Source organism: Lepisosteus oculatus, chromosome 8, assembly GCF_040954835.1.
Source record: "Lepisosteus oculatus isolate fLepOcu1 chromosome 8, fLepOcu1.hap2, whole genome shotgun sequence".
Classification (NCBI taxonomy): domain Eukaryota; kingdom Metazoa; phylum Chordata; class Actinopteri; order Semionotiformes; family Lepisosteidae; genus Lepisosteus; species Lepisosteus oculatus.
The window spans coordinates 11,424,890-11,444,563 of NC_090703.1; the positions used below are offsets into that span (position 1 = coordinate 11,424,890).

Sequence of the window (19,674 nt, forward strand, 5' to 3'; positions counted from 1 at the left end):
GGAGTCTTGTTTTCCCGATTTAATGGCGTGTCTTTTTTGTTCTGAAGACCTGAAGAAAAGAGTTGGTAAGGGATTGCATCAACAGCTCTGCAGGAAAACAGAGCAGAGAATGTCTCCGGACAGGCTAGTTAATACAGTCTCGTCCTAAAACACTGCATTAGAGCTCAGATCAGAGCATCCGGGACAAGGGAAAAAATCCCCAATAAATTACATGATAATATCAGTTGTGAAGGACTGTTGCATGCCATAACAGACAAATGGTAAAACCGCCATGAAAATGCCATGCAGTAAATATCTTGGACATCTACAACATGGGTGAGTCATTGCTACTACAGAATTGGCTGTAATATATCCATAATTTAAGGCCTGTCCAAAAGATCAGAAAGGTCCTTTTAGGCATATACAGCAATGACAAAAACTCATCAATGATGTTTAATGAACAGTCTTTGGGTAGCTTTCACTGCTCCAGATATGTTATCCTGGTTCAACTTGCTGGCATAAGAGGCTGTGCAAGTATGTGTCATGAGTGTTTATCAAGGCAAAAATTCAAGAATTCAAAAACTGAAAACAAAAATGTTACAGAGTGCCGCTTGTTGGGCAACTGCGCCTACAGGCATAGAAGATCAGACTGCATGAGAGTAAGTCTATTTGACATAATTGAATAAAGCTGCCCTTTTTATAAGTTGAGCAAACAAGTGAAAGAGTACTGTATTTGTGAAAGTATATGGCATTATGTTTTATCATAATAAGAGCCTTTTTTCTGTGGGCTGAATGTAAGATCGATTTATGTAACAGTTCGCATGAAAAAAAGGAGGAGGTTGTTGCTGATTCCATGAAACAGGGTTGTACAATGTCTTAGGGTGGTTTTGCCCTCGGGGCCATTTGACCCTGAAACACTAAAAAGCATTAAATTACTTTAGAAGTCACACTATTTTTTTATTTTCTGTATCATATTACAGCTGTAACAAAGAACCGAATTCATCAGATTGTGGGTACAACAGGCTCCACCGACTCCAGTGACAGCAACTTTCTCTTATCAGCGGACTCACCATTGCGTCAGTGCAAACTTCATCAAGTGTCCAATAGTGATGTATACAGAAGGGCAGGCTTACTTGTAGAGGCTATCAGACTCATTCCTTTATGCACTCACCACTCAAGCACTTGACAATACAATTTCGAGACTCCCGAAAGAACATAGATGGTGCATTAAACATTTTGATTTTTGTCTTCTTCAGAGCTGACTCTTCGTGGGATCTTCCTGCAAAACAAAAAAAAAGGAGGATGCATTGCATAAAAGAAAAAAAAAGATGCTAAACGACCTATTTAAAGATGAAAAACAGAAAGGCTATAAAAGAGTATGTTTGCCAAGAAAGCCCTTTTAAATGAAACTCAATCTTGGCTCCTTAGTGTCCAGTTCACCTTCTTGCATGCTTCTCGTCCATTATTTTCCAAGTCCTCCTTGAGAGACTACAAAAATTACATCAAATTTTCAACCAATTAGCCTTGCATCTTGCAGAATGAATCATTTGTTCATGTGACCTACTTTCTATTTGTCCTCTATCTTATTGGCTCTCAGACATGTTGGTTTTGAAAACGTGAAGTGTTTCTGCTCGGAGCGATGAGAAAAGACGCGAAAGAGCAGACTTAGTCTTAATTATATCACCGCTTTGTACATTCAGCCACTACACTGCAGGGCATTCACGGAAAAACAAAGAGATTTTGGAAATAGAAAACACGCAAACGCTTCTTTTGCAATTTTCTATATCTTTCTTGGCTGAATAGATGAAACAGATTTTTCACAAGCAAACACTCACAAGAAGGTTTTATTTTTTACCTACTCTTAAGAATGCTAAAAATAAATATCTGAGTTTGCAGCTTTTTTCTATGGCAGTGCTGGCGCTGCCATGAGTTCGATGGAACCCCCCTTGAAAGATTAAAGAAAGGGTTCTGATTTAAAGCAAGTGGCGCCCATGCAAGTCTATTATAGACCGAGTGGATGCCTGCCAAAGGTATTTCAACCCCTGCACCCTGTGGGATACCACCATGTCAGACCCAGCTGATAAATGTCCAGCTGCCTTTCTGAACTACTTTAACGCTACATCCTGTGTCTGATGGCATAGGTGCCTCTCCAGCCTGGAGTCATTGGTGCCTCACTGAGACCTTTTCCTCGTTTTGTTTTGGATGGAACTGAGGGAAGGACCAAAAACCAATGAACTTCAAGTTGAGTAAGTTATTGAAAATTCAGATGCAAAAAAATAAGCAATTGCACTGCACTGTAGGTTCCAGAATATTTCACCCTTCAGTGCTTTACCAATATCTACAATCTACAAAGATGACATGGCATGTGTCCAACTATATAAACATAAATGTTTAAGGGTGTCTTGTAGGTGAGGAATTTGTTCACTGCACCAGGAGTGTCACACTGCAGGTTGTCCAAGTTCTTTTCACCGTTCAATCCACTAAGAGATGAGAAATGTTTGGCCCATTGTGCAGTGGTTAGTATTACTACCTTGCAGCGCTGGGGCTCTGGGTTCAATTCCAAGTGTGCATGTTATCCCCATGTTCGTGTGGGTTTCTCCGGGCTGTTCTGGTTTCCTCCCAGAGACATACTGTCAGGTTAATTGGCTTCTGGGAAAACTGGCCCCGGTGTGAGCGTGTGTATGTCTGTGTCTGTGTGTGTCCTGTGGTGGACTGAAGTCTTCTCCAGGTGTAGCAAGGCTTGTCCCTGTTGCTTGCTGGGATTGGATCAACTCCCCTGCTACCCTGAATTGGAAGAATTGTTTAGAACATGGATAGATAGATAAAAAGAAGAAATCTATTGTAAACAGGAATTTAATTGAACATTTCTGTTTTTTTCGGAGTAGTCAATCAAAACAATATTTTCTTAGATACTGTAAACACAGGGTTGATTCTTAATGTTTCTCTGCAGCTGATGAATTAAAACATTATCTTTATTAAACAGGCAGTTATTTATAAAACATCTCTGGGCCTGGCCATAAATATTAGGTTAATTAAATAATTCAACCAACTGCATAAACTGAATGAGTGCTCGGGTGGAACCTAAAGCAGAAGACACAGGGCCTCCAAGAAAAGAGTTTGAAACCCCTGATTTACTGTAATGAGCCAAACACTGATTCAATTGTTTCCACACAATAAAGGAAGTGAAACAGTGCACTGTGAAGGACTCAGAGATGGCATCAGAGCTCAGTAATATGACTAATGATGAGGAGGAGAAAGGTCATTGCAGGAGAATGTTTAACTTCTTAGCTCCTGTACATGGACCTGTAGTGTTTTCAGGTCTTTAATGAAGACAGGAGATAAAAGTGTGATTAAATGCTACAGCCATATTTGAAGGAGAGCTGAAGTACTCAGAATTATTTTTCTTTGCTAAATTGTGATGCCTTCCATGTGAGCTATTTTGCTGAGGCGAATTCATCAACAGAGGAGCAGGAGACAGCCTTGTGCAGTTCCAGCCTTTACCAAGATCAATACACACAGTGGCACAGCATTGTTTTGGCTCTGCAGAGAAGACAAACTGCTAAAGTTTCTGACCCTTTTTATAAAATTTAGTCTCAGTTAGTACATGACAGGTTGATTTGGTTCAGACTCTGGTTTTTGTCCTGTTCTTTGAAGTTGATCCCCCCCTTCCCACGACAACCTCGTTAGGAGCAAATCAATTAGTTCTCTTTATACAAAGTTAGTTCTTATCGTACTTTAACAGACCTTGAGTCCGTTTGGTGACCAACACAGAGCTGCACAGCTAGATGAACTTATCTAAATACATATTCCATACATACCACGGTGTGATAACACTGTAACCTTGAATATGTGCGTATGCGTTATGTGTCCCACTTCATATTTAATGGTTTTAGGATAAACGGTCAATACCCTACATATGATAATTGTACAAAATGGGATTACTGATTCAGTCTAGAACAAACCTATTGGTATATTATTGTAGCCTGACTTTATTCTTGAATAACCACCACTACCAGTAGTGCCAAGCATTTATCCCAGGATAGCATTGTTCACTCTTGATATTACCATGCACTGCACACAATTATACTTGACTCAGAAAGGAAGTTCATCCCAGTCCTTCCTAAAAAAATTGGTCCTTAGAGAGAATCTGATGCTCACCTGTACTGGCAGTAGTACCATATAATTAAAATACTGCAAAACAGAGAGGACAGTGGAACTGGTTAGGTGATAACTTAAAAGGCTCCCTTTGTTTGCAGTGGGACTAGGCACTACAAAGCCATGGTCTCTGTTAGTACACAGGCTTTTCTGTGAGAAAGCTCTAAAAAGGACGGTTTTCAGGAAGTGAAGAAAATGCCGCAGAGGAAAACAAAAGAGCAGGAGAAAGGCGAACCTTTTAATGAGAACGAAGTTCCAGTGTTGAGAAGCCCTGAGACAGCCCGCAAGAGGACATTTGGCACCCCCCCCCCTTCTTGCAGGGCACCCCTCTGTCTGTAGGGGGTGCTGTGGCTCCACTGTGGAAGGGAATTTGTTGGTCAGTGACCTGTAATGTAATGTAATTTTGCTTTATTAGCCCTATACAATTTCTTGCATTAGGAATTCATCTTTTCGCATACCCCAGCTTGCTCTCCATGAGACACAGACACACAGACAGGGAGAGAAGCTTGGGGTCAGACCTGAGGGCAGGCGAGGTGAGAACGGGATGATTAATCGTTGCTGCCTCCCCATTCAAAGCAATGCTCTCCTGCTGTCTATGTCCCAGCTGTGAATGAAGTGCATGAAACAGGGATTCATTAGTTGAAAAATGCTATGCTTGTGATATACAGTATATGTTTGTCTTATAGCTGGACAAGTACTGTAATCGCCAGCTTCATATCTGAGCACCATGTTCGGTCAGGTTTTAATGAAAAACATTTTCAAGTGTTCAAGTGCACTATTTGAGAAGGAGAAAGCAGCCACAAAGACAAAGAAGGACTTGTTATCGTTTAGTCACATCGCCCTTGATGTATTTCTTATTTTTGTCCATGTGCACTGGCAACTAGTGTATAATAAAACTTCAGAATCAGAGAGAGATATTTGTTAGAATTTTAAAATGGCCTTTAACAGATTAGACTGGTCTTCCAGGCAAGGAAGAATTACAGACATTGCAACTCATGTGCTTTTGGTTTTCCATGTACATATTACAAATTCCCAAGGATGTTCTGATGACAGGGTTCATCATTCTGCTTTCTATGTCTATGCAGTAATCCTTTGTAAATTTCCCTTTTCCAACACATGTGTCATCTCATTCCTCTGATTTGAATATCTGATCTCTCAGTTTACAAAATTGTGCAACACACTGACATGCAAGAGAAAAGGCTATGGACATCTTGTCTTCAAAGTTTGTTTTTAAAACATTTTTTAAATTGAGCAAGACAGCACATACAACAGAATCAGTCACACTGGTACTCTTTGCTGTACTGTTTCAGTGAAGGCATGGAGCTTTACTTGGGTTTTGTGGCTCAGAAAGATGAAAACCCAATATTACATTGTAGCAAATAAAACCCAGAATACTCTTCAATAAATATTAATTTCTGAAGCTAACTTAATTTACAGTGAGAAAAAAATCATTTAGTAACTCCTTATTCACACCAATCAAAACATACAGTATCATGTGCAAATGTACTTATTTGTGTGTTAATTTAGAGTTGCATATACATAGATATTAATATTAAAATTTATTCGCAGAAAAAATAAAATATGACTGCACAGCCTTTAAGCTTCTATATGATTTTTTAAATTTAGAAAGAAAGTAAAAATACACTGGACTAAATGTTGTTTCTCAGCGCAACAGAGCTACAATAAAGTGAATATTTTGTTTCTACAAAGTGCCAGATTTTCAAAGTTGCAAACACAGATGCTAAGAGTACAAACCTCAAATGATTTAACTCTGTGATCTGAAGTCTCTAGCTTGCATTTAGGTTGATGACAAACTGAAGATATACAAACAGTAAAATAAATAATACATTATGATTTTTATAGAACAAGATTTATAAATATGTTAAAGCTAGAAACATAATAAAATTAATCATTTTTACTGTGACTCCCCAGATCAAGCTGCTTGTAACAAACAAGTCATCTAGTGTCACAGAGCTTGATATGTTTACAGACAGGGCTGTGATTGAAGGGAAATCCTTACAAATCAAGGTCTCTGAATAAACAGACAAAGCAAAGGTTAGGAAGGGTACAATATATAAGCCTGAAAAAGATAAAAAATAAAATAATAAAAAAAGAAAACTGCATCAATAACAAAACTAAATGTCAGCTTTGACAAGTCTCCTACTATTCTTGGAACATTGTTTTGTATGAATGCATCACTTATAGTGACTTTAACATAACGTTCTTACCTCCTTTCTGTATGGTTTCCTGGTTTGTTGGGAATTTTCGATTACCTCAATTGAAGTTTAAACACAAAATAAAGCTTTTTAAGGCATTTGATTGATTTACTCAACTCAGAGGCAAGCAGAGTGAAACAAGCCCTACAACAGCATTCCAGTACACATGACATTCAGTATGAAATAATTTAATAGCTAGTGAAAACCACACTGCCGTGTCCCAAATGGCATTTAGCTAAATAGGCAGAAAGATATTTATGCTGTTGTTCTGTGTAGGAGTATTGTTTTTACCTAGGAAAATAAAATATTAGCAGCTAAACTCCAAAGATCAAGACATTTAACATACAGTACATTGGATAAACTGCAGAAATGCATGGCATCAAATGTCTGTTCCAGAGAGTTCACACTGATCTCTATCCCGATGTGACTGATTCATTGGTTTGCTATTTGAGACTGGATATTTGGATATGAAAGAATCCTATTCAGTAGATATCTATTTAAAGGATGACTTCCTGTTACCTGAAGACTGTGTTAAGTCAATAAAAAAAGAAAAAAGGACAGTATTCAGTAATAACAACAGCTGTTACAATCTTACAATCCAGGCTTTCAAGAACAAATTGGATGTCTGTTTTATGAAAAGGCCCAAGAAACTAACAAAAGCTTGGTATACCTTTGGGGTTATGCAATTATGTTTGGATAGTCACCCTAAGCTGTCATTCATGTTCCAAATCTTACTTTACCTGCATCACTCCTAGTTGTAAATCTCTTTATAAAGCAGTAGGTGGTGTTTTATTGAGCACGGTGGCTCTGTGGCTAAGGATCTGCGCCTGTGACTGGAAGGTTGCCAGTTCAAATCCTGCGGCTGGCAGAGGAATCCTACTCTGTTGGGCCCCTGAGCAAGGACCTTAACCCTAACTGCTCCAGGGGTGCTGTACAATGGCAGACCCTGTGCTCTGACCCCAAGCTTCTCTCCCTGTCTCTGTGTCTGTGTCTCCATGGAGAAAAGCTGGGGTATGTGAAAAGATGCATTCCTAATGCAAGAAATTGTATAGGGCTAATAAAGAAACATTATTAAAAAAATACCTTAGACAGGACCGATACCTGACATGATTTAATTTACACCACTTAAAGGTAGAAGTCTTACAAGCCCATAGCCCTGCCCACAGTTCCACACTGCTGCCCTCTAGCTGCCTTACTGTTTAAAATGCACAGACAGATGTGGCTCTGTACACATTTCTAAACATCCTCTGGGTGCTGTTTTTTGTTGATCAAGGACATTAGGAAAATGAAATATTTATTGGCTGAAGCACAGAAAGATTTGTTTGTTTTGTCACAGTTTGCTTACTTATGTCCAAATGAAGAAAAGAGGTGAATCGACACATAGACAACAGAACCAGTCTGTGTTTGCATAAAAAACATATTCATATTCATACTGTGAATGCATGTTGGTGTTATACCATTGATAACTCTGAACTGCACAACTTTGTTGCCTTCTGGGGAGTTGGAAACAGCGTGAACAGCTGATTGGGGTGATGGAAGAATCTTCACCACCCTGCTTGAACCGTAGAGAGGACACCGTGGTAAAATTCGACTGAATCAAAAATGCAGGCTAGAGAGGAATGCGAATCAACAGATCTTGCACTAATTTAATCAGAAATAATCATCTTAAATGACAAGAATCTTATTGTCATTTAAGATTAGCACTGCAGGCTTCGAGACGCAAATACTTTCACCTCATTCAATAGCATTTAACTGCAACATAAGCCAAGTGACTAAATTCGAGACTTCATACAAACCACATACAGGCACTCACAGACCTGAATTTTGATTATTTATTTAGTATTTCTGATTAATCCATTACACTGTAAGTATCAGAAAAGCAAAGGTACAATAATGGAATTATTTATTTCCTTTAGGAGGCTAAAATAACTTGATTAAACATTTTCCCATTCAAGGAGGTATCCATGGAAACACCGGTGCAGATACGAAATAGAAAAAAGTGAAAAAATGTGACACAGCACTTTCTGCCTTCAGCAAAAAAAAAAATAGTTCCAGGAACTATGGTCATTTGGTTTCAATCTCAAGTTTAAAGTCACTGACCTACATTAGTCTGGTACTAATGTAAGCTACCCGTGTATAGATTTATTGTGTGAATAATTCAGCCATTTTATGTTTTGCATGTGCCCATAGCAGCTACAGTCTAGAAAGAATATGGAACTTTCAGATCCAATGAATGTACATCCTTTCAAACATTATGTTTTGTGCTTTTATCTGCTCTCAAAACTACAGTGTGCAATGCTAAGCTTTCTTTTTAAAAGTGTCAGAATTAGGCTAGCAAATGTTCAACATCTGTTGTTAATTTTACCTCTTTCATTGTGAAATGTTCTGAAAACAATCCATTCTCGAGCCTTTTCAAATGTTTTCTGTAGAAACAGAACACTTGTTACTACATCACTGCATTACTGATGCAGCACACTTTATGTTACCTTGAGAAGCACTTTGGTCTGACTGACTCATTGGTGCCCAGCCCCAACTTCGCATTTGGTCCCTTGTTTCTCAGTTTGTTCAGTCTGTCAAGGCTTCCACTGGAGAAGGAAATTCAGCAGTTTGGGTCTGATGTTAATTTATACATACGACTTAGACTTGTCTTACAATCTCTGCGTTTTTACTTTTCATATAACGATGTTGATATGTATAAATTGGGTTTGATCTGAGGTGTGAAACACTTAAACGTTATTCTTTTTAAAGGATTTTTTGTTTGCTACTGTAGATTACATTAAAACCACCCTTTTCAGACTGTGAAAACTTTTGGAATTCTTTTAAATTCAGTCTAATCTCTCATTGCAGTAGTGCCAAATCTGCTGAATTCCAACTGCACATTATACTGAATAATTTCCCTACCTGTCTGCAGCTAATTCTATTACTTCAAATCAGGCAGCCGTTTCTTTTTCTGCTATTAGTTACATAACAACAGAGACCTAGTTCCGGTGAGAGGAGGCAATTCAGCCCCTCTCCAGTGAACAGGTGTCATCTAAATGAAACTAAAATATCATCCATCCATCCATCCAGAAGTTAAAATAACCCAGACTTGGACTAATTGCTAGGAAACATATTGCAGATACCTTTAACTCTTTGCGTAAACAATCATGTCCTTTTCTGCCCAAAAGTTCCTGAAATAGTTCTCTGGGTTGATTTGATATACCCCTTTGGATTTCATCCTATCATCTCTTTTCTTCATATGGAATCTCTCTCCCTCTGAAAGCAAGTTATTCAATAAGATCAGGTGTGCCTCGGCTGTACAGGTTTTTCTTATTAACAAGTGGCTTTGGAAGAAAGCCACCTCTCACCCCCTCACACACCACAAATACATCATAGCTGGGAAAGTGGAGCAGCAGGTCAGTTCTGATATTGTAGCTGAGGCAGAGACATGCTTCGTGCATTGAGCCTCCAAGAAGTGCCAGGTGAGTTTTGTCTGGATTTCCAGGTATATGAGGGGGCCAGGGCACAGCAGGGTTATCAGCAGTCTTCCCATCTGGCAGTTTGGGAGGGATGACAGCAATCATTTAACAAGTTAATTAAATGCATGAGAACACTGCACTTATTGTCCACCATGTTTACAGTTAATACATGTCTCTGAGGTTAAGAGTTCATGATAAGTAAGCAGTAAAACACTTTCGTGAATAATAAAACCTTGCACTTCCCCAAAAAATGTTTTTTTTATTAATTTTTGGGGGGGTTGTATAGAATGGTTTATGAATGTAGCCATTTACTGGAGTTGATAATTCTGTTACGGGGATAATGACACAAAATATGCTGTCTCTCAACACTGTATTTGTCATTTCCAGGAAGGCTGGAAGATGCAGTTCTCAGCAGTGGAATCAGGAATGCCTGAAGAACAAGGAGTAATTGGCAATATAACCCTTAGAGTCAAAGGCAGTAGACAATGTTTTGAAAAAAAGAAAAGCTTTTCCAGGGAAATATTTTTCATTCTCATTCCTGGGTCCCCCAGTCAATGCGAATGACAAAACCTTTCTATTGGACAAAAACCACTATGAATATCTCTGGGTATGTTTGGTGTCAAACTCTTTCTCTAGAATGATTTAAGAAAAAAATCAACCACAGGGAGACGAAAGATGTCTCACTGTGTACAATACGAAGATAGCAAACATAAAAACTGTAGCATTTTCCCAACAATACCCAGCAATCCAGCAATTTACATACATTCTTTGCACTGTTTTATACTGTATAAACACATTTTTTAGTGTTTTGCATATTCTGTATTGCCTCTATACCATGATTTAGAGCAAAGTAAACTGCATTTTGTGTACTCAGCCTCACTTAAACCTACTATCATCAGATATATAATACAGTATGTACTTTGATGTATTACCAGCTTTTATGTCTTAGACCCCCAGAAAATCCTGAACTGCAGTTTTCACAAATTGTGTTGCAGTGCTGGTGAAGAAGTAGTTAATGGAATGTAACTATTACGATCTCCAGGGGTTTCCTGATTTAAACCCACTCAAAACCTGGAATGTGCAAGAATGCAGAGCTAACTATTTGTGCAGCAAGGCTGCCTGGAGCCCAGCCACTCCAAATAGTGAATCAGCACTGGAAAGACCCTTTCCCCACTATTTAATTTTTCAGCACATTCATCCATTTGCATTTGCTGCTTCTCAAACACATAAAAAAGTGACTTAATCCAACTTGGAATGGGTCAGACAAGTGACAAAAGTTACTGTGTATAGTTTACATTGCCAGTGGGATGTTGGGGGTGATAAAAAAAGAACCATTGCCTTCATTCTTAACAACACGAGCTCAGTTCAGCAGCTGTAAGAGAGATCTTGACTCACAAAGATTAAACTCATGACTTTATTAAAAGGATGTTGTCATTAATTCAAATAGTAGGGTGTAAGGTTTATCACTATGTGTATTTATGGTGACATACATTGACTGAATATAACACACTTCAGGTCCTTACCACTGCATTAGTTTCATTTTAAAGTAGACCACTTTGTCATGCAAGATCTTCCTTTATTTTTGTTTTAAACAGAGGAGTAATAAAATCAATAGGGGGTTAAATAACTATTAACAAAGTGCAATTGGGTGAAATGAAGCCCTCAAAGGAAGTCAGCAAACTCTGTACAAAAACCAACGAAAACTGTTGAGAAGAGCTGTGTGAATAGAAGCTAAGGTGGCCCAATTGGCACATGAAGAGAAAGATAATTATTTTAACTAAAAAGCGTGAATGCTAATGATGAATGAGACTTTCTTCAAAGTTCAAGACCCATTTTCAACATAACCTAAATCAGTGCTCCATTTGCATATGAAAGGGCTTTGAAAAGAGTAAAAATGAGGTTTCTTCTTCAAAATGCATAGAAACATTTAGCTGCTTTATTTTGAGGTGTGCTTTTAAAGGTTGCTAATGAGAACAAAGAACCTGTACATGAGAAATACCAGTTATGCCATTTATATTAAGCTACACTAATGAGTACACTAGTACCTTTGGCAAACAACTAAAATGACAAAATAAACAGCAGCTGTTTAAAGTCAAATTGGCAGAACAAGGGTGTGTTTTTTCAAAATGTAACTGGATTTGGTACAACATTTGAATAGGGCCTAATTAATGTCATATTTCATAAGTGATTATGCACAGCAAATGGAATGCTACAAGACAACTTATCATTAAGGGGCTGAAGACGTGTCTCAGAAGTACAGACAGGCATTGTACACTGATTTCAGAAGCACAGCTGAAGTTTCCTCTTACATATTAACAATAGGATAATAATACTACAAAAAGGTCATGGCAGTGTGGAGAGCTTGGAGTTCATGAATGCAAAAGTAAAACAGAACATAAAAAGTTATAAAAGTATAATAAATCCAAAGGTGTTTTCTCCTGGACCCTTGGACCCCTATAAGCCTTGTTTCAGTACAATTGTGCTTTTTACTTAAGAGACATCATTAATATACTACCCTTAACACGAGTGGAAAACAGGTTCATATCATATGGTAGATTTATTGTATATGTATGTATTGTATCTTAATTATGTTCCTTTAAGACCAATTTAATTGATGAAGCAATTTCTCACAACATTATTGGGCCATTTCTTTATCACAAAGAGAGCCTGAGATTTAACAATTTTTATGGAGATGTTCAAGACCTGAAGCTATGTACCATCTTACTATTTGCTGTATCTCAGCTGTAATGCAATTAAGGTTTGTTCATAAATTACAATACAAAAAATAGAAACAGAAAATGCTTAAGTTTAGTTATGGTGGTTTAAGAGTTTATATTTTCTATAGAATAACACAAAACTAATGGATTCACAGAAATAAACAGAAATTCTATTTATTGAACTTATGAACTATTCTAGGAACATACAGTAGATACTGCAGCTAAAAAAAAGCTTGTTTAGCTGCAAGGAGTGTATTTTTAGTTGTAGTTGTTGAATTAAGGAGAGTCATTATATGAATACCTATGTCTAGGATAATCAAATACTAAATTTTCCCTGCATACAATAGGTGTAATCACCATTTTAGATTCTTGTTTAGCTTCTTAATTAATTCAGTGACTTAACTAAGGTGTTGGATGTACCAAAATCTGCCCTGGAACGTTTTGCAGATTCAGATTTAGACTTTCACTGTCCATTCTGAAGATATTACAACATACTAATATTTTCTAGTGTACAATAAAATATGCACCTGTATAAAACTCTATATAACACAGCAATATTCCAATGTTTCCAGGAGAAACTAAAAAAAAAACTATAAATTGTCTAAAAGACCATGCAAGCAAAGACAGCTATGAAGAACAGGGGCATCCAGCCCAGATTGTGGAAGGCCAGTAAGTCTTCAGGTGTTTGCTCCAACTTGGATCATAACACTATAAGATGAGATCAGTATTGGTAATTGGACCAGTCTGACAGCTGTGCCTAGCAGGTATTTAGGAGATCTAAAAAAAAAAAAACAACTAAATCACGAGCCCTATAGGACAAAGATTATAATAAGAATAATTGCTAAAACTTTTCTGGTCACTCCACTCAAAGCACTGTACAGGTAATGGGGACTCCCCTCCACCACCACCAATGTGCAGCCCCACCTGGATGATGCGACAGCAGCTGTAGTCCAATAGTATGCTCACCACACACCAGCTCTCAGTGGGGAGGAGATCAGAGTCATGAAGCCAATTCATAGATGGGATTATTAGGAGGCCATGATTGGTAAGGGCCAATGGGAAATTTGGCCAGGACGCCGGGGTTACACCCCTACTCGAGAAACGCCCTGGGATTTTTAATGACCACAGAGAGTCAGGACCTCGGTTTTACGTCTCAAGGACAGCGCCTGTTTACAGTATAGTGTCCCCGTCACTATACTGGGGCATTAGGACCCACACAGACTGCAGGGTGAGCACCCCCTGCTGGCCCCTCTAAAACCTCTTCCAGCAGCAACCTTTGTTTTTACAAGGAGGTCTCCTATCCAGGTACTGAGCTGACCAGGCTCACACCTGCTTAGCTTCAATGGACTGCCAGTTATGAGTTGCAAGGTGATATGGCAGCTGGTCATATTTAGACCCTCCCTTGTGAAGACAGCTCTCAAACAGCTTGCTCCAGGAGGCTCAGTCACTTTTCACACTATTTCACACAGTTCACAGAGAGTCAACAGTGATTGGATTACTTTGGCTCTCTGGTACAGTAACTGCAAGTTCACAGGTGTCCAGAAGGGTGAGAGCACCATAGCCAGCTGAAACCCACCTGCACATACAATAGCAGCACTTGGCTGGTTGTGGACAGATGCTTGGACAGTCCTCCTCACAGCTGGCTAATGGGCTGATGGAATAGCACAGTCCCCATTTTTGTAATCCCAGTGTCACCTTGAATTCACTGCATTTGAACTCTGTGCAACTGAGTTAAATTGAATAAGAAGAATTTGTTTACATTAGAGGTTTATTATCATTTTCAGTGGCAGAACATGTTGCTGATTTTAATGACTTATAAAATCCATCCACTGTAGTTCCAGATTCACCCCTTAAGAAGGTTGTAGTGAGATCCTGGACTGGGCACCATCACAGGACACCCACTCAGACTAAGCTCCAGAAATGTCCCAGTCCAGAATTATACCCACGGACATGAGAGACGTAAAGTAGCGATGCTGCCCATTTTGTCCCCACGCTGTCCTAGAGGACATACAAAAACTCAAAATCTCTTGTAGTTAAATAGGTGATGTAAGAATTCTAAGTAATCAAATAATAAAATACCCATAACTGAAAACTCAGATGGAATTAAAACCATCACACACTGGGGCCAGATCTGAGTAGAGCTGACATGTCCCACATTTGAACTTGGGGATGTCTTGTTGATAGGGTTCAACTGTTACAGGAGACAGGAGACCACAGCTTGTCTCTAAAGCACCCAGCACATTCTAGAGTGAATGCGTGACAATGAAACAACATGTCTAACGTAATCTATACCTAAATAGATTATATATGCTTCAACTCACTTTATGGAATGGGAGAGGTTATGGAAATTAGAAACTGTGAGCCAATTAATATGCGATTTGATGTTCCTGAAACGTACGCAAGACGTATCTGTCAAGTCCTCCAACACAAGAATTCAGGTTCACAAACGTGCCGTTCTCACGTAATAAAACGAATAAGATACGAGTTCTTAACTTTGGGTTTAGGGTTCACTCCCCTAATCAAGACTGCAGAATCAAAATATTGTGCAGTAAACACAAACATTAATTGCCACTTTAGAAAAACTTGGAAATAAAAGAGCCTGAATGCAATGCTTCATGTTTGGTGAATGCGCGCCTTTGAGGGTCACGCTCCGTTCTGCAAAATTCTCCGTGTCAGAAAAAAATACAATACAGTTATTTAAACTGTACATTTTCCGTTACCACTTTGAATATCGTACAGCCTCTTATCTCTACCGCATAATAACATAACAACCTTACGATATATCACGCATAGATTTGAACAAGTTTAAACTTATCACTGTTGGAAGAAAATGCTGACATGACCTCCAGTACTGTTTATCTAAAAGACGAAGCAAACATGCTCTTAATAAATTCACTCTTATAAAAAAAAAAACACGGGGGTATATTATGAAGGGTTATCGAGAAGTAAGCAAGAAGTGAAGAGACCCGAGGAACACTTCCATCCAACTCGAAACGCAATACAGGGTGAATTACTTTTAGGTTCATTATAACGAGCGATCGGTAATGTAGCGACAACGGGGTTCCTGAAAGCTCTAAATTGATCCACCTTTTTAGAGACAAGAACTAGCACTTAAACCTTTTAAACCCTTACCAGTTATGTGCTTTAGGCTTTAGTCTTTGATATACTACACAGTCTTCGAGGTAAGTAAGAACACTGCAAAAATACAAAGTCGGTGTTAACAGTTTGTTTCAATCAGAAATGATTTCACCAGGATATCCGCACTCCATGCCCAGAGCGCTCCTCCCCAAAACCTATAAAGTTTTGGCAGGGAGCAAAAAAAAGGTTCGCATTCTTGAGGAACTAAACTGCTCGGCCAAGCGACCAAAGTAAGGTTAACACTCCGCTTATACAAATCAGCAGCTGTGGCCTCCCTTCTCTTAAAACTAAATGATTTGCACGCTCGTCTCCCTTCACTAATCTATGAAAGCACCAAGCGATTAAAATAATTATAGGAAGTCGAGAAGAGTCAGCAAATCACACTGCCACCCCCAACCCACTCACACATTCATCCTACCTCTGCAGTCCATCAGTCTGGAACAATTTATGCCTACTATTTTACCCCATACAGCACGGCTAGTATATGATCAATGCTCCTCAACTACGGGAGGAGCTTTATATTAAAGCATGTTTTTTTTCCCTCAGGTAAATACAAAAATCTATAAAAGCACCCGGGGCATCAATTATGTTGGAGAAAAAAACCCACATAAACCTAGGCCGTCATTCATTATAATCGATTCAAACCCCTCCCCAACTAAAGCGATTAAATAGACATTAAAAAGTTACCTTAACGTTTTGGGTTGCATACGCCTTTATTCTGGTCTGATCACCCCTGACGCGAGAGCGCTAAGGAGATGGAGAAAAGATATAGGATTTCTCGAAAAAGAGCCAATGCCAGCGGCCAATTGCTGCTGTAGTGACAGTCTGAGCGCGATGTATGGAATTTCATACAGAGGTCGCCAACATGCAGATGAATTCGCATCCCGGTTTGTTTTTAAAGAGTAGGACCCGTATAAACGAAACTTGTGTTCAAGAATGCAGGTCGCGGATAATGCTTAGAGGTTTGTTCCTGGGATATTGGACAGTAATCAAGACTCAGCTACCGTATCTCTATATTGGCTCCTATCCCACTCCATGCAACATACCAAACGTAGTTTCTCGGAAAAGTCATAATCTGTCAGTTACAACAGGTGCGCCACAGCACGTCTCCAGCGTAAACAGGGAACCTCTCCCCACTCATGTGGACAGCATGGGGTTCTCGCAACTGGTGAAGAGACCCAAACACGTCATGAAAATTCTTCACTTTTATTACAAAATGTCTTCAATAAAAAAAAAGTACGCATAATTTACAAAACATTTTTGCTGTATTGATCATTAAGGAAACCGCTCATCGCTGAGTACTCTAGTATCAAATTACATCAGTACCGGTTTTCTGGTTGTGAACCATTTCAAAACCGAACTTCACAAGAACACTAGAGTATCCAGCAATGCTCATGCTTAAGTTTGGAACATACACAACTTTGAGAAAACGGAAAGTTAATAATATAAAAAAACTGGCATACGTTATTGAGCATATGTACAAACATACACCTGGATAATAGGTGTCACTCGTTACAATTAAGATGACGGAGCCAAACAAAACAGTAGCCTGCAGATTAATCTAATCATGCATTTGACATCACCACCATAAACTACGTACCCAAAGTGTTTAAGAGTTCTGACATAATACTTCTTTACCACAACAGTTAAACAGTTGTGGCTTGTTAATACTTTTTATAGCAGCTTTTTAAACACATTTTTTTTCCTTTTTTGCGGACCCAGACATAACTATAAAACATAGATTAGTCCTTATTCTTCGTTATACATGGATCACTACGGTACTGGAATTCTTAAGATTGTTCTTGTACTGATCCAGCCAGTTCCTCAGTTCTGAAATTCTGTACCCTTCTGGACCTCTTCCGCCCTGATAGACAACCTTTCCGTCTTGGAGTATATAAAGTCTCTCAAAATACGCTCCGTAAGCTGCGTTCGAGGAGTTCTCCATGGTATCAGCAACTACAAGGCACCTTGGCACCTCCAGGTTCATTAGCTTTGCTGCTTTCAGCCTGTCCTCCAGACAACGGTGCTTTGGGATTTGATAAGGAGCATCGGAGCTCACCCAACCATCCGACGGATGCGCTTCTTCAATATATACAAGGAGAGAGTCTGCGATATCAGCGTATTGGCTGACAACCCGCTGGAACGCCTTCAGGCGCGTCATGAACGGGGGTCAGGTACAGCTTCCGAAGTTGAGGATGAGCGGTCTTTTCCCTTTCGCATAGTCTAAGATTCGACAGTTCCGCCGCTCTCCCAGCTGCACAACTTCGGTGTTCGGGGCTACGTATCCTAGGTGCGCCGATTTAAAAAAGTCCAGCTTCTGGCCGTGCCAGACTGCCTTTAAGGATTCCCAGGTAAACATTCTATTGGAATCGGAAACGCACAGTGGAGGATCATCGGAACACCCTTCTTGGTCTCTCTGTCTTTGTAGTACTTTCTTCCTTATACACAAAAAATCTAGCAACCACAGCATCAGGGCTGCCATCAGAAAGCGAGGCAGCAGTATTAAACAGACAACTGCATTCTTCAGCGCCTTGAGAGTTTGCACCCCGGCAGATTGTTGCATCGCAGCCAAAGTCTCTCCAGATCCAACCAGGTTGAAACTCCAGCCAGACACTCCTCTCATCTGTTCTGATACCCTGTGCTTAACTTCCCCTTTTATAGGCCTAGACAAGGATTTGAATGAACAACACCCCGCCTCCAAGCCCAGGCCGCCTCCTCACATGGCGGGGATTACCTTCTGTCAACTCGTGCCTATGTGATATGAGAGAAGGCGAAGGGAGACTCCGAACTTTTCACGTCTGAAGTGTGGCGCAGGAGGAGGAGGAGGGAAGGGGGAGGGGTGGTGTTGCAACATCACTGTTTTTATGAGCAAAACGGATACGCATCATTCAAATGCAGAAAAATACCACACATAAATGAGATTTCATATCACAGGGAAGGAAAGGGAGAAGAAATAAAATCCACAAGCGACATACACACATATACTGTGTGTGTGTATATATATATAAAAAGACCTAGACCTCTTGACGCTTCATGTAAGCAGTCACTTAGCTTTTCACACACAAGACGAGATCAATTCCTGGAGGTTCTGCGGAGGAGTTACGGTAACCGCAAATGTCACGTTTTCATAAATCCCAGCGTTTTTTATATGTATATTTCCTGCATTCAGATGTGCTGTGGACAACAAACGAGATCTTCACGCGTCACTGTCACACTCTCTAGACAAATATATCACAAATATAATAATGATAAGTATATACAGTGAAACATTTTGACGCACGAGTCCCGTTTTTTAAATATTCGCAGGTCTAACATTGAATGAAGCAAAATCCCTCACATTTTATACCCTCAAAGAAACTGGAAATGGACTGATGAACACGGTGAATATCCTGCACGTTTTAATCTATATATTCTGTTTGCGGTATTGGAAAAGAAAATACATCTAATAGGACCCCAATGAAAATATGTAAATGTCAAACTTTACGGTCCACCTAATAAATGTATTGAAGTGGACGTCTTCTCCTATATATTTTCAAGTTATAATGGCTAATTAATAATATAAACAATATTGGCAAAAGTTTCAAATAATACACTAACTAAAACACCACTAGAAGGCGCTCCAGCCTCTAATGAGGAATTCAATCCAGCCAATTGAGAACTATATCCCATTTCAACGTATAGCCTAATAAGCTGTCACATTTATTAGATATAATATTTAAAGTTATAGAAAGATACAGACAGATGTATATGACGTATTTCATATAAAAGTCTTTAGATTGGTAATTTTAACAATTTAAAACACCCGATCTGTTTTCGTAAATAACAGACCTACAAGCAGTCGTACTATCAACTATCGACAAAGTCTGTATGCATTCGGGATGACAGACAGGTTTGTTAAGAGCAAACCAGATTAGTTTTTCTATTTTCTATAATAAACATGCTCCTATACGAAAACCATATTAATTTCAGGGTTTGCACAAAAGTCTGCCATACAAGTGAAACGCTAACATA

The 19,674-nt window shown here is 39.1% G+C and overlaps 1 protein-coding gene and 2 long non-coding RNA genes across 3 annotated transcripts in view; 1 reads left to right on the forward strand and 2 right to left on the reverse strand.

Moving 5' to 3' along the window:
* Positions 1-911: 911 nt before the first annotated feature.
* LOC107077762 (uncharacterized) overlaps positions 912-19,674 on the reverse strand; it is a 40,542-nt gene continuing 21,779 nt past the window's right edge. The window contains exons 2-3 of the long non-coding RNA XR_001478756.2: positions 8,837-8,935; positions 912-1,258 (exon numbers count right to left, since the gene is read on the reverse strand). This is a non-coding gene — a long non-coding RNA (uncharacterized lncRNA). The remainder of the gene's footprint in view (positions 1,259-8,836; positions 8,936-19,674) is intronic.
* LOC138241023 (uncharacterized) lies at positions 1,254-10,594 on the forward strand. Its single transcript, XR_011190221.1, has 3 exons — positions 1,254-1,355; positions 2,121-2,225; positions 10,196-10,594. It is a non-coding gene; the product is annotated as an uncharacterized lncRNA (long non-coding RNA).
* Positions 16,854-18,426, reverse strand: dio3a (iodothyronine deiodinase 3a). The gene has a single exon (XM_015350301.2). The coding sequence runs from the start codon at positions 18,284-18,286 to the stop codon at positions 17,423-17,425; it is 864 nt and encodes a 287-aa protein (XP_015205787.1). The 5' UTR covers positions 18,287-18,426; the 3' UTR covers positions 16,854-17,422.